Source organism: Schistocerca piceifrons, chromosome X (assembly GCF_021461385.2).
Source record: "Schistocerca piceifrons isolate TAMUIC-IGC-003096 chromosome X, iqSchPice1.1, whole genome shotgun sequence".
Lineage (NCBI taxonomy): Eukaryota > Metazoa > Arthropoda > Insecta > Orthoptera > Acrididae > Schistocerca > Schistocerca piceifrons.
In genome coordinates this window covers 739,624,498-739,638,225 of record NC_060149.1, presented here as the reverse complement: position 1 = coordinate 739,638,225, position 13,728 = coordinate 739,624,498, and the positions used below count along the sequence as shown (strand labels likewise).

The 13,728-nt window shown below is 42.9% G+C and overlaps 1 protein-coding gene across 1 annotated transcript in view; it reads right to left on the bottom strand.

The window, feature by feature from the left end:
• LOC124722685 (homeobox protein B-H1-like) overlaps positions 1-13,520 on the bottom strand; it is a 178,024-nt gene extending 164,504 nt beyond the window's left edge. Inside the window, exon 1 of the mRNA XM_047247827.1 lies at positions 13,154-13,520. Coding sequence (XP_047103783.1) covers positions 13,154-13,520 — 367 coding nt within the window. The remainder of the gene's footprint in view (positions 1-13,153) is intronic.
• Positions 13,521-13,728: the final 208 nt, after the last annotated feature.

Below are 13,728 nucleotides of genomic sequence, written 5' to 3'. Positions count from 1 at the left end.
AGGTTTAAGTAGTTCTAAGTTCTAGGGGACTGATGACCACAGATGTTAAGTCCCATAGTGCTCAGAGCCATTTGAACCATTTGAACCTAAGCACACACACACTACTTAACCTAAATTATCCTAAGGACAAACACACACACCCATGCCCGAGGGAGGACTCGAACCTCTGCCGGTATCAGCCGCACAGTCCATGACTGCAGCGCCTTAGACCGCTCGGCTAATCCCGCGCGGCAATTCTCAGTGACTAAAACGTTTTTAAACTGGGAGATATCATGTATATGTAATCATAAGGTACAATTCTTTCCCTATCCCTACGGAATAACGCGAACTTTTACAATCACTAAAATGGTTTTACCATTAGCTATCGGTAGATAATTCCCTCTTGCCGATTAACGCAGACGGACGTGCTACGATGAGCCAGTACATGGTGGACCATCTATAATGAACATAAAGTGTGCTAAAACTCGAAAAACTAAATTTAAATAATTCCTGAGACAAATCCCTCGAGTTAATTAATCTCCATTCTATCGATGCTTGTTGACGTTAACCTCTCCTCGACGTGAAAGACTGTCTCTACTTCCACTGCTTTCAAGATGAGGAGATTGTTGAAAATCTGAGTCTAATTTATACAACAACGTTTTATTCATGTAGAAGAACTCCAAATCACGATCCCTTAACCGTTTCATTAAGAAAAATCGGTACAAGTTGCGAATGGTAAAGTAGCTGCAATATTTGTCCAACACAAATATGATTTCTAAGACCAGAAAATCACAGACTACTGGTTAATGACGACGATAAAAAAAAGTAGATGATATACAAATTTGTAATCCGCACTGACCACGTAAGAATCAAGAGAATGACAGATCATAATGCTGCTTCAGAAGACATTCGTTCTCCACTCTGCTCGAATCCTCATTGACTCCGTCAGCCCTATACTGGTTAAAATTCTTGTTTTCAAAAACCTCAGCCTTTCACTGCCAAAAATCGGATGAATGTAAAAGTAGTTTAAATATTACTGGGCATTACTTGGCTGATGTGGCGCTCACCTGACGCAGTTGTTGAAAGTCCTTTACGGTGATTAAGTCGGGTCGACGTCGCAGTAATTACGCAATAAACGGCCGTGTCCGCTTCCTGTGTTCCGTCGCGTGCTCTACTCTGTCATTCCGGAAGACAATGTTCAAAGCAAATAGGCCAATATGATTATATTTTTGTGTACACTGTAGGAAGTGTACATAAAAGCAGGCACTTTTCAACAATACACAATAAGTTCCAAAAAGATTATGAAATCGTTCTTGTCACGAAACCGCAAACGGGGGAACAAAAACTTTAATAAGGTAATGAGTCATGAAAGCTAGAATCCATTCTGACCGTTGTTCTCAAGCGTGCAGAAATTTATAGTATAATGCAGTGAAGTAAAATGGGTATGTATTAAATTCGAAAAATGAATTCGAGAACGATTGCGCAACAAGTTTTACCATTCCATGGAGTGGGTAACGAAACGAAAAGGAAGTAGACGGATATCCCATTACGCAACGACATAAAACTGTTAGAATAATAATCTGACGTGCAGCAAACGTAGGTAAACACGGTGTATGTTTGTAAATATATTGAGATAAGTAAGTTACAAATGATCGATGGGCATAATACAGCGGTAATCTTCGAGTGCTTTTGTTGCCTTGGGCTCATTTTAACACCTTTTAAAAGCGCTCACCGTAATTTATTTTTTCTTGAAACAGCATTCAGTTTTTATCTAAGGCCTTTATGATTGCGACGGCACAGTAACGGCTTTTCGAAAGCGTATTTTGTATCGAACAGCTATTTTGCTTCTAAATATTATGTTCGGTTCTCTAAGAATGGCTACGACAATCAATGGTAATTAATTGCATAAAACGCTCAGACGTCCTGTGCTATCTGTATAGTAACATGTATCAGAGATAAATCTATACCCAAAAACGACACGACTAGACATCTACTGCTCCTAAACACGCGTCTTTGGTTTTTCAGAAGACAATGGCGCTTCTCAGGGAAGATGGGGAAATATCCGTCAGAAGATGGCCGTGACGTAACAGGCTGATGGTAGGTGGAAGCAAGTCTGTCAACCCCGCTTCGCGAGCCGGTGATCCGTCTCTTTGACAGCACGTCACCTGCCAATACTCCGGCTTTGGGGTCAAAGCACGACACGTCTTGTAAAACTGCGAGCTGGATGAGAAATCTGTAGTCAGTGTGTACGAGAAATTCTCAGCCCCGCAGTTGGCTGCGTAATCTTTTTTTCCTGACTGCATAGAATTTAGTACTTTATCGAAAATTACGTATAAGACAAATATAGCTCATTGAAGGCTAATACGTCTGACATTAGCATTGTTTGAGGCCTGTACTCGGTGTGGAGAATACATTTTATCTCCGTTAGACCGTTTATTTCTTATCCGTGACAACAGTGAAAGCGAGAAACTGTCAGCAACAAATAGAGTTATGGTACTGCATAGTCCCAATACTGTAAACTAGTCACGTTCCACTTTATAGCTTTCATAGCAATAAGGCGTAGTTAAAAGAAATTAGCGTTTCCGATTACATGTCCTTCATTGGTTTTCGTTTTGTTTCGGGAATGCTGTTTCCGCATTCGGCAACATAAAAATTCTTTAGCTGTAACTGCCGGTAATTTCCATTGACGAAGTGAAAGAAAAAAGACAATTCACACGCCATCACCACGGGCCGATAACGGAGAAATAACAAAAAAAATTGCTTGTATTCACTCAGTGTGTACTATGCCTTTCAAACATTATTATAACTTACCTTAGGTGACACGCCAAAATATGACAACTATTTTTTCATAAGCTGGAACACTGAGAATGAGCCTAATGCCCGAAATATACACCATTGAGAAACGTAATACTAATAACAGAATCTGTGAATCCAACAGCTTGTACTTCGCTTTTTTCAAACGTAACTAAATTCAAACTGCTCACTTTCTGAACAGAGTTTTTAGGTACTCTGTTTACGATATAAAGATACAGGGAAGTGTGAGAAGTTTTTAATTGTTGTAAACATTAGTTGTTTGTTGCGAATGTTTTAAACAAATAGCGATTTCACTATCTGCAACGTCTTCCTCACTTTCGTCTGGCCTCTTGTTACATAAAACACATTCTGAATTGGCTCTCCGTTTTTCAGTCCGAACCCCCACGAGAAACAATATTTTGCGTTGTCTCCTCTCAGGCGTTTCACATGCAGCGGCGTCAACTTTAATCGTTTGGTCAAATTTAACAGCGAATGGAAATTTAACACATTGTGATCTGATCGTAGGTGTGACACGGAAAGGGTGATAAACGTTTGGAACCGGACGGTAACGTTTAGCTGTCCATCCGAGCGCATAAATTATTCGGTATTCGTGCGAATAATAATTTTAAAAAATCATTAGCCCAAATGTGATACAATATTTCTGTAGTACGCACGACGACACCTTTTGTGCGCGGCCTTTAGCACGGATATTGTTTAATTTATCGCTCGTTTCATGTAATATGAAATGTATCAGCTCGATTAAGCGTCATTTGTCGCTCCGAGAGGATTTTGGAAGCTATTTAGCAAACGTCACATAGTGCGAGCCTGCCGTTTAAATATTTCATCGCGCACGTTTGATTCAATTACTGCTCTTTGTAACGTTGCTAGCAAACACGTTATTCACACAGTTTTGCCCGAGGTACGATATAAGCGCAATACGTTTATAGAGCCGACACATCGCTCTGTTTGGCTTTTGAATAATAAATGCGTGTATTGACTGGTGGCCGGCCATGATTCCTGTGTCAATATTCCCAATCATGGCACTCACTATTACGGCCGGCCCGCTTCTCACGAGGATCGAAGTTTCTACTGCGACACCGCGTTCAGAACGCCTCCCGTTCTGCGCCGCGTAATTATGCTTTCTAATAACGGAAAGAATGGAAGGCGAACTACTCGTAATTCATGTCGACTCAATTACGTCCTCTCACAGCGATGGAGGAACGCAAATACCTCGAATTGTGCCTCTCATCGATTCGAATTACCTGTATACGGAGGGAAAATCCAGTGTTTAAACCAAGTAAATAACACTAAAAGCCGTTGGATAGGCTGCCGCATATGATATAAAACTGTTACGGCAAAGTACGAATGTACCGTCCCCTTACCTGAACGGCGGTAGGTTTCTAATAATGTGATCTCCATAGAAGACAGCTTAGTCAAAAAAAATTTAAAAAAAAATCACGCTATATTGCCGAAGCAAGGTATCCATAAACAACATACAATCTCAGTGAAAGGATATATCTTCACTAAAGGTACGTTTTAACGATCAGTTCCACATTAAAGTCATTAAACAAGGAGAAATAACTTAGTTGTAATAGAATAATAGGAAGTTTTGACAGTCGTTTTGTTTGAGGAACTATCCCGAAATTCAGCTAAATTGATTTAAAGGAATCAAAACAGGATGGGGATTTAAACGACACTCATCGAAAATACGAGTCAATTCTCTGCACTTTCTTGTCCAGTGGTATCTGTATCAAATATTGATCTAATGTAATGCCAGAAAACTTTAAATTTACTGAAACTGGGACTGAATGAATGTGTTACATTTAGAGTTAGAGACATATAACATAAGGAAGGAACCTGCGAACGTTAAAAAAACTTAGAATCCCAGGAAATTTTGAAAATGTCAGTTGAAAGTAAAACAGACAATAAAGAGACGTTAGGCAAAATGAAGAAATGTCATTGGAAAAAGGGATAACATACTGAGTCACGTGCCGAGACTTTCGGGGTTAACTAGCGTGGTACTAAGCGGATCACCAGACTGTAGGTTAAAACAGAGACGAGGATACTTCACTTAGATGTTGATGATGCTGTGCATGATAAACACTCAAAGAGGAGGGTGTTAGGCGACAAGCTGAAACAGAGGTTCGTATATAACTTCTTGGTAAGCTGGAGGACATTTTTCCAAGGAGGAATTTAGTTTAGCACTGTCATTCCATCCAATGCCATGCAACATCGAAGGTCACTGATAACAGAATCCACGTTTGGTAAATTACAGCAAATGGAGAGACTGATTACCTTATATTAGAAAAATCTGGGAGCATAATAAACAAAAATCAAACTGTTCATTACATCACATGTACTGATGAACAAAAACAAAACCAGAAATTAGCAAACATACTATCTGAAAAACCTCTCGAATGGTTATTTTGAGACGACAGCACTCATTCAGAAAATACAGAGAGACTGTATTGCTAGAAGATTACAGACAGGAAAAAGAATAATTTTGCAGATTGCGGTATAAAAAAAACTTAAATAGAGGAAATGAAGAACCGCAGGCAGCCATCGGGAAAATGATATGAGTTACTGGAGACACTGCAGGGCTGAGAATATAAAACTACATCCATGGGACGCTAGTTAAAATGTCAAATACCTCTAACCTGCACTGGTAGAGTCAGTTTCAAAACGGACTTCATTTGCAACGTTAAAACATCACTTGAATAAACCAGAAAGATGAGTAATCCAAGTAGGGAATAGGTTAACACCGCGCAATCATCAAAAAGGTGCTAACATAGTTCCACTAAATATTTTTGTCAGGTCACACTACATACCGCAAACGAAATGTAGAGTAATGGATAAAGTTTCTGTAAACTTGTTTTAGTTATTATTACTAGTTTTCTCGAACACAAAGAAAATTGTATTCTATCATTATACGGTAGCAAAAAGGAAACGACAAATACCTTGAGCGTAAGAAAATACCATGAGCTCTCATTTCTCCTTGAGCAGTACCATAATACGGCGAGCAATATTCTAGGTCTACTAGGAAGATTCCTGTTTTTCTAGCATTGTATTCCCGTGCCTGAACCTTCCGATAACGTCTTGCTAACGTTTAGAAGTTCAAAAAATAGTGTCGAAGAAGAAGCATGCCGTAAAAATTTCTTCAAATAGGTGCAGGTGCTGCAAAATTGTGTGGTATTTGATAATTCAGTTCTTTATGATGATTTGTAAGAAATATTTATTACCATCGTATTATGAAACTGATAGTCAATTCTAACACATGTGTCCCATTTTGGTAGATGTACTCGGATTTCGCATCGGTTTGTAAGATACATAAAGAATATCCACGATTATTGGAGTCAAAAATGACCAGCACACATGAACAAAAGGCGGAGGAAAGATAAGGTTTAACGCCCATTCAGCTACAAGACGGCTAGGAACGGAGCATAAGTTCGGTTTGGACAAGGACAGGAGAGGAAATCTGCAGCGTGCTTTTCAACGGAAACAGAATACAAACGCATAAATACGGAATAAATTTCAACGTTCCACATTTACTAATTTTTTTCTTACTATCTATTTGTGTGCGTGAACCCGTTGAGCCGGCCGGTGTGGCCGTGCGGTTAAAGGCGCTTCAGTCTGGAACCGCGTGACCGCTACGGTCGCAGGTTCGAATCCTGCCTCGGGCATGGATGTGTGTGATGTCCTTAGGTTAGTTAGGTTTAATTAGTTCTAAGTTCTAGGCGACTGATGACCTCAGAAGATAAGTCGCATAGTGCTCAGAGCCATTTGAACCCGTTGAAAACTTCCTCTGCCGTCTCCAGAGTTGAAAGTGTGAGTTATTACAAGAAATCATGGTGCAAAAGGAAATTTCAGACATCTGTTGAGAAAGATGTAGGACAGATAAGCATTTGAGGTCCTGCCGATGACGAAGTGATTAAAAAAGGTCTACCGATGAAAGCCGGGTGAATTGAGCGGTTTGACATTTCAGTGCTATTTGAGGACTGGAAACGAAATACTTGTAGTCGTCTGACGAGAGGTTCATAATTTGTCGCACACACCACGGTTTCGTCTAGATTCGTAAGCGAAAAACGTTAAGAGACAAAATATGAAAATGAAAACACGAACAGGGAATGTTAAAAAAGAAAAGGCAGATTAAAATTTAATACCCGGTAGACTATAAGGTCATCGGGACGGAGCGTAACCTCGAACGAAGTAAGGATAGCATAGGTAACTGGTAATTTTTTAATGAAAACATCCCAGCATTTGCCAGATGCGATATATGAGAAACAAGGAAAAGTATGCTGGAAGTACTCTACATACTTTTGATTATACGTCCATCGCGCAAGATCGTTGAAAACATCGCTATGACTCTTCTAGCATTAAAGATCTTACCGAGCGAGTTGGCGCAGTGGTTAGACACTGGACTCGCATTCGGGAGAACGACGGTTCAATCCCGCGTCCGGCCATCCTGATTTAGGTTTTCCGTGATTCCCCTCAATCAGTCCAGGCAAATGCCGGGATGGTTCCTCTGAAAGGGCACGACCGACTTCCTTCCCCACCCTTCCCTAATCCGATGAGACCGATGACCTCCCTGTCTGGTCTCCTTCCCCAAACAACCCAACTCCCATTAAAGATCTTAAACATTCTGTATAACTCTATGCGTGGGTGAAATTTGCAGTAACCTACAGAACAATATTAGATGGTAAGGAGACGTTCAAAGGAAAAGATATATCGGTAGCTACGGCAGCGACCGCCCCTCATGGGTAAACTGAGCGCCATAGTTTCCGGGCGGCGTTTAGGCGACGGCGTAATCAGATCTGACATTTTGTACTAAGGAGCCCGAGTGGCCGCTGTCCGCGGTAATTACTCGACCTTCTCCCTTGTATAATTCGCTTCTCCTTTCCCAGCACGCTGCAGGCTAACTCAACTGTAAAGCAAAATTTATTAACAACCACTCGCTCCTCGACTAGTGTGCGAGGCAGGGGCGCAGCTCGGTAATTAATATATTATTCCGAAACTGCCTGACGAGATCCGTAGCTGGAGTTATCCGATTCGCATCTGGATATAACTTCCTAGAACCGTTAATTACAAATTCTGTGTCTTAATTAAATGGAAGCGGCTAACATACGGCTGGTGCTTGAGGGCCTGTATGCGAAGGTGTGTTACGCTGCTTATAAGGTAACGGATCACACACCCAGCCCAACGCACTCGAGGATACGCCTACGAATAGATTTCAAACGACGATAATCCTGCGTCGTTCGCACGACACGCTAGGCCACGCCGCACCTGTTTAATAGAAAGGTAACGTGTCAGATAGGCCCCCGTGTACTTTCTTTGTTCATCGATAGGGAATTTCGCCATCGCTGCAACGATTACCTCGTCGCACCAGCGCTTGTTTTTGATATAAACGATCTTTATAGTCAGGAAACACGCGTGCGGCCGACAGAGAATTTTCTTAACGACTTGCGTGTTAAACTGAAAGCTGTTCAGGTTAACCGGATGGACGCCGAAAGTGTTTTAAGTGTTGTGTTGGTTTCGGGTAATGGGTCAGGGCCGATCGGAGAGATAAACGCCGTCGCGGACACACACACACACACACACACACACAGCCGTGCAATCTGAGCACTTTTATAGCGCATAAAACATGCACATTACATTAGCGTCAAATTGTAGTCCTCGGGTCACGATCTCTTGACCTTTCCCGGAGAACTGCTGCTACAGTACTACAACATAACTTATCCTGAAAGCGACGCACTTGGAGATCTTGCTCTGGACTAACAGAAATAGCAAATCAGAAGTGTTCGGAGTACACAGGCGAAGTGTTATATATATAGTACCGCGCATAGTGCCCTGAGGAAGGCAGTCAGCATAATATTGGTAACTCAGTGTCGTGTGGAGATGAATACGTCGTATTCTTAGAAGTTAAAAAGCTGATCACTCATCAACACGAACACTGATTTGAACTCCGGAAGGCTCTATTAGCCTTGTCGTACTTTGTGAACTGATTCATCCGTTCATGTAGAGGAGGATCTGCAGTTCAACCAGAAATCCGAACGATTCTGCAAATTCCCATATACGTATTCATTTTATAGAAGAAAAATTCACATCCATTGCCACAAAAAAGCTGTAGGATTAGCCAGAGATCAGGCCATTAATCTATGTAACTGTAGTTTTTTTTAATTTGAATTTATTGGTTCAAATGGCTATGAGCACTATGGTACTTAAATGCTGAAGTCAGTCCCGTAGAACTTAGAACTAGTTAAACCTAACTAACCTAAGGACATCACACACATCCATGCCCGAGGCAGGATTCGAACCTGCGACCGTAGCGGTCGCGCGGTTCCAGACTGTACCGTCTAGAACCACTCGGCCACCCCGGCCGGCGAATTTATTGGCTTTCAGGACGTGCCCATAGAGTCAACTTAATAGTGTATTGTCAATTATGACGATACGAACGTAAGGACAACACAACACTCACTTCCTGAGCGGAGAAAATCTCTGACCCGGCGGGGATCTTACACGATCTCCTTCTGTTATCAATACGTTGCTCTGATCACTCAGCTACCGAGGTGGATAACTTTAGTCTTGCATTACATCTTAGGTACTACAAATGTCTAATTTATCACAGTATTACCTTTTGTTGTAAGCGCGGCCGAGATATTACTACACAGTATATCAAATCTAATAGAATATCCATATTTAATTTCCGTTGTGGATAGAAACGGTTTCAGTACTTTACGTGTGGGCAGCGACAAGTGCATTTACGAATAACGGTACTGATCGGGAATGCATAAACGGTATAAAAATATAATGTTGCCCCCAAAAGACTCGACATGTATCACCGTGTAGCTATTGCCTCTTTCAGCCCACGGGTACAAATATGAAACACTCAAGGTGAACATTCTGGCCGTACTATATATCTCTGAGAAGCGTGGTGTGTCAAAAACAGGAGTTCACCATATGAATGCCTTGACATATAGAGCATAAAATTTAATACTCGGGAAGAAGAGATTTTCTTTATGGCTAATTAAAACCAGAATAGTGTACTAAAACACAAGTGAAGCGTGCAGAAAGCACAGGTGAAGCACATAAGCTTTATTTAAATTAAACAATACGGCACGAGAACAAACTGACGGCATATGCAGGCTACGTGCGCGTCAGTCACCACGCTACAGGACAGATCATTATTTACATTAATTACTGCTCGCCTGAAACTAGCGCTACGGATATGTACCTGCAAATATCGGAAAACTAATTTGAAATTGTCGTTTTACGAGTAATCTACAATATATATTGCAGACCAAGCGATTTTTGCTTGGGGGAAAAATTCAGTGAGCCGACTTCCGTCAGCAATAATATCTAGCAGAAATACACACAACAAGCTTTGTTTGAATTGTTTTCGTGTAGAGTATCCGCGCATCTCGCATTCGGTGTAAAATCATTATGACGGTAGCTGTCTGACCGAATCGTGTGCTGCGAACATAGTGCTTTTTAATTTTTGGGAAAAGGTCAAGCAACTAAATTCATCCTTCCAGCTACCTAAAACGCTAGTCGACGCCTATAGGCTACCTAGTAAAGACATGCAAATGTTACTGCCTGTATACAAAACGCTGCACATACACAAATAAACTCTTTCTATAACCTGGAAAGGGCTTCGTTGTACATGAAGGCCTAAGAAGGTGTTCACAGAAATAGTCACTCTGACGTCTACTTTACGGATAATAATAACGTATTTAGAACAACGTATTATCAACATTTTTGCTACCAATTTTTGAGACATACTGTACAGAAAGTTTATATTACTTTTGGGCGTCCCCCGCTGTGTGTTACACTACGAACACTTTCGGTAGCCGACGAGAAGAAACTTCCGAGGCAAAGGATTACTATAAACACTTGAACTAATGGCAGTTTTGTTAGTGTTGCGACCCCATTTTGAGACAGATGTACCAACGTATCACACTGCATCTTCTCAAACACTGGCGTCTAAATGAAATCTTCTGAAATACTATTAGACTGCATCTAGTACAGATGTACACATGGTTTTGTAACGTTGTATTTGATAATATGACATCATTCAACACTGTCATTCTGCAGTTGCTCACACTTCATTACAGTTAGTAATTACATTCACAACAATAATAAAATGACGTAGCAATGGATTACAGGATAAAGCATGGTACAGACACCCGCCAAACTTGTGAAACATTCCAGACAGCATAGACTCGTACGTGTGCGTGACCGCGTGGTACCATGAGAAATTAATATACCACGTCAGGTCCCGTGTGCACCACCCACACAACACATCCAATCACGCTTTAGAACAAATTTTAGTTTTCATCCTCAATTACAATCGTGTCATAATTTGGTGCTTATTTTTCACAAGGATTTTATAATAAATCAGCCATACTATAGTTTCGCACGGATTCATAACATTAATATATCACGAAACAAAATTCACACTCACTGAAAGGAAAATAACAATATTCAAAACATGTCCCACGACGACAAAAAATACTGAAGAATAAAACTAAAAGCGAGTGAGAAATGGATTCCTCGTTATCAAATACTGATATTGAAAAGATTGCTACTACAATTGTGGAAAAGTTCTGCAGTATAACACTAAAATACAAAAGTGGAAATGCGAAACAGGAGACTCATCACTAATGCAAACAAAAATATTTAATAGCTGAAAGAGGATGGAAAACTGAAGTAGATACCATGCTAGAACTGGGCTGAATCGAATTTTAACTCTGAAACACTCCGGAAATCGTAAAAACAACAAACATATACTATTAGAATACGATGGAATGCTTAAATGAAGGAGTTATAGTTGCGTTATGCCAACTGATACAATAGTGGCAGTTAATAATACGAAAAGAAGAACAAGAACTGAGAAGGCAAGAGTCCTCATGTGGGAAGGGAACGATTGAAATGCTCCCATGGCGATGATTGCCAAGGACACATGCTGATCAAAGGACGCGAGAAGGAAAAAGCATTACGCTGTTCCCATTCGGAACAATTACTTAGAAAAATGGTGCGATAGCGTAGCGTACAGATTAAACAAGCCGTTCGTCAGCTCCCTGGAATGGGCTAGCCGTAGCGGCGCTGATTTTTATAGGCGACCGTCAGCTTTTTATCTGAGCTTCTCCCTTGTCGCGGGCGGCACACGGAGGTGTGAGAAGTCGAGGCGCGCTCTAACACGGTACGGAGCCCCAGTCTTAATGGACAGAGGGCTTCGGCTTTACTAATAAAGAAATAAAGGAAGGCGGTGCTTAGTTTGCTGTCGAAGCCAGAGGACTCTAACGAGCTATTACTCGACGACAAACAACCAGCCGGCGCGACTGGTTTCCCCGGTAATCGCGGTGTGTAAAAACGTCAGTTGCAGCCAACAGGGCGCGACTTAGTCTTCCTGACAACTCGGCAGGAGCGGCAACAGGACGCTGCCCACTAACTGTGTATCTCATATCATTTCTATGGCTGCGGGCACTGTCCTATTAATTTCCACGACGTTCGATGCCGAAGGTGAGAACACTTCCGAGATGAAGGCGCTACTGCTCAGCAGATTAGATACTGTACAACCTTATCTACCGGCTTCCTGACGTCGTGTATCGCCGACGGACGAGAGAATACTCTGCACGATATTTTTGCTCCCGGTTAACAGAAACTAGTGCCACACCGCCAGTAAAACTGTTAAATTACTCTCAGCTATCGTCTAACGTAACTGCATAGATAAAGGCAGTGTCTAAACGAGCCAACAAAAACAGTTGCTGTAGACAAACGTATATTGTGGCACTATGGTACCGAGATTAGAACAAATGTGAACATCGCAATTAGCACCGAAGCATTTAGCACCTGCGCTATGTAGTCATTCTAGACCTGACTGTTATTAAACGCACTTTCAGCCTTCGTAATGACGCTGTCAAAGGATAATATATTTTTGGTGCGGCACTTCACGTGGAATTAGTGAGAGACAATTCAAAGTGCGTTACAACAAATGTCAGCAGCGATGACAGGCTACCCATCAATTTATTTTTACCAAGAATCAAACTCGTTAAAAATGTGTACAAAAATAACTTATGTGGAAGGACTCTAACAATGCGGGCATACCCTGAGATCAGCGATAGTTTCTGGAAGATAGTGACAGTACGAAGATCCGTTGTGAAACTGGCAAATAATGCGATGTAATCTCAGGGTAATTTGTACAACAGCTGACGAAGTAAAGGTTACGAAATTTCGGCTGTCAAACAGTCCAGACATTACAGCAATGGTCATTTAGTAGCATTTCTGCTAGAACTGTAATGTTCCACTGTGTAACGGTGCAGTATGTGTCCTCAGAAGGGTGTTTCGGTCGACACAGCGCGGGCATGCGGTGCACACGTGTACTAACCATTGGAGCAGACGGAGTGCGAGTCGGCGGCGAGGCCGGAGTCGGTGCCGCTCTCGTGGCCGTCGCTGAGGTCGGCGTCGGGCGGCGCGGGGGGCGCGCCGTGGGCGGCGTGGGCGGCGCGGCAGCGCAGCGACAGGTCGCGCGGGCCCTCTGATCCCGAGCCGGGCGACGAGCAGGGTGACGCCGAGCTCGCGCCGTGCACGGGGCCCGAACCCGCGACCCCTCCTCCGCCGCCGCTGGCGCCGGACCCCGGGCTCGACAGGATGTCGGTGATCATGAAGCGGGAGCGCGTCGCCTGCTGCTGCTGCTGGCTCACCATGGCTGCGGGCGCCAGCTTGTCGCTCACCGTCATCTCGTCCACGGTCATGCCCCGCTGCGTCGCCAGCCTCACGACGGCGTCCACGACGGTGACGTCCGCTGGCTAGGGGCGGCCGCGCGCGACTGCGGGCCGCGCCGCCCGGCGCGCGCCGCGGCCCGGCCCAGCGGCCATCTTGCTCCGCCCCCACCCCCCTCCACTCAGCGCCGGCCGCCCTCCGGCCAATCGCGGAGTGCGCTCTGCCACGCCTCCCGCCCGC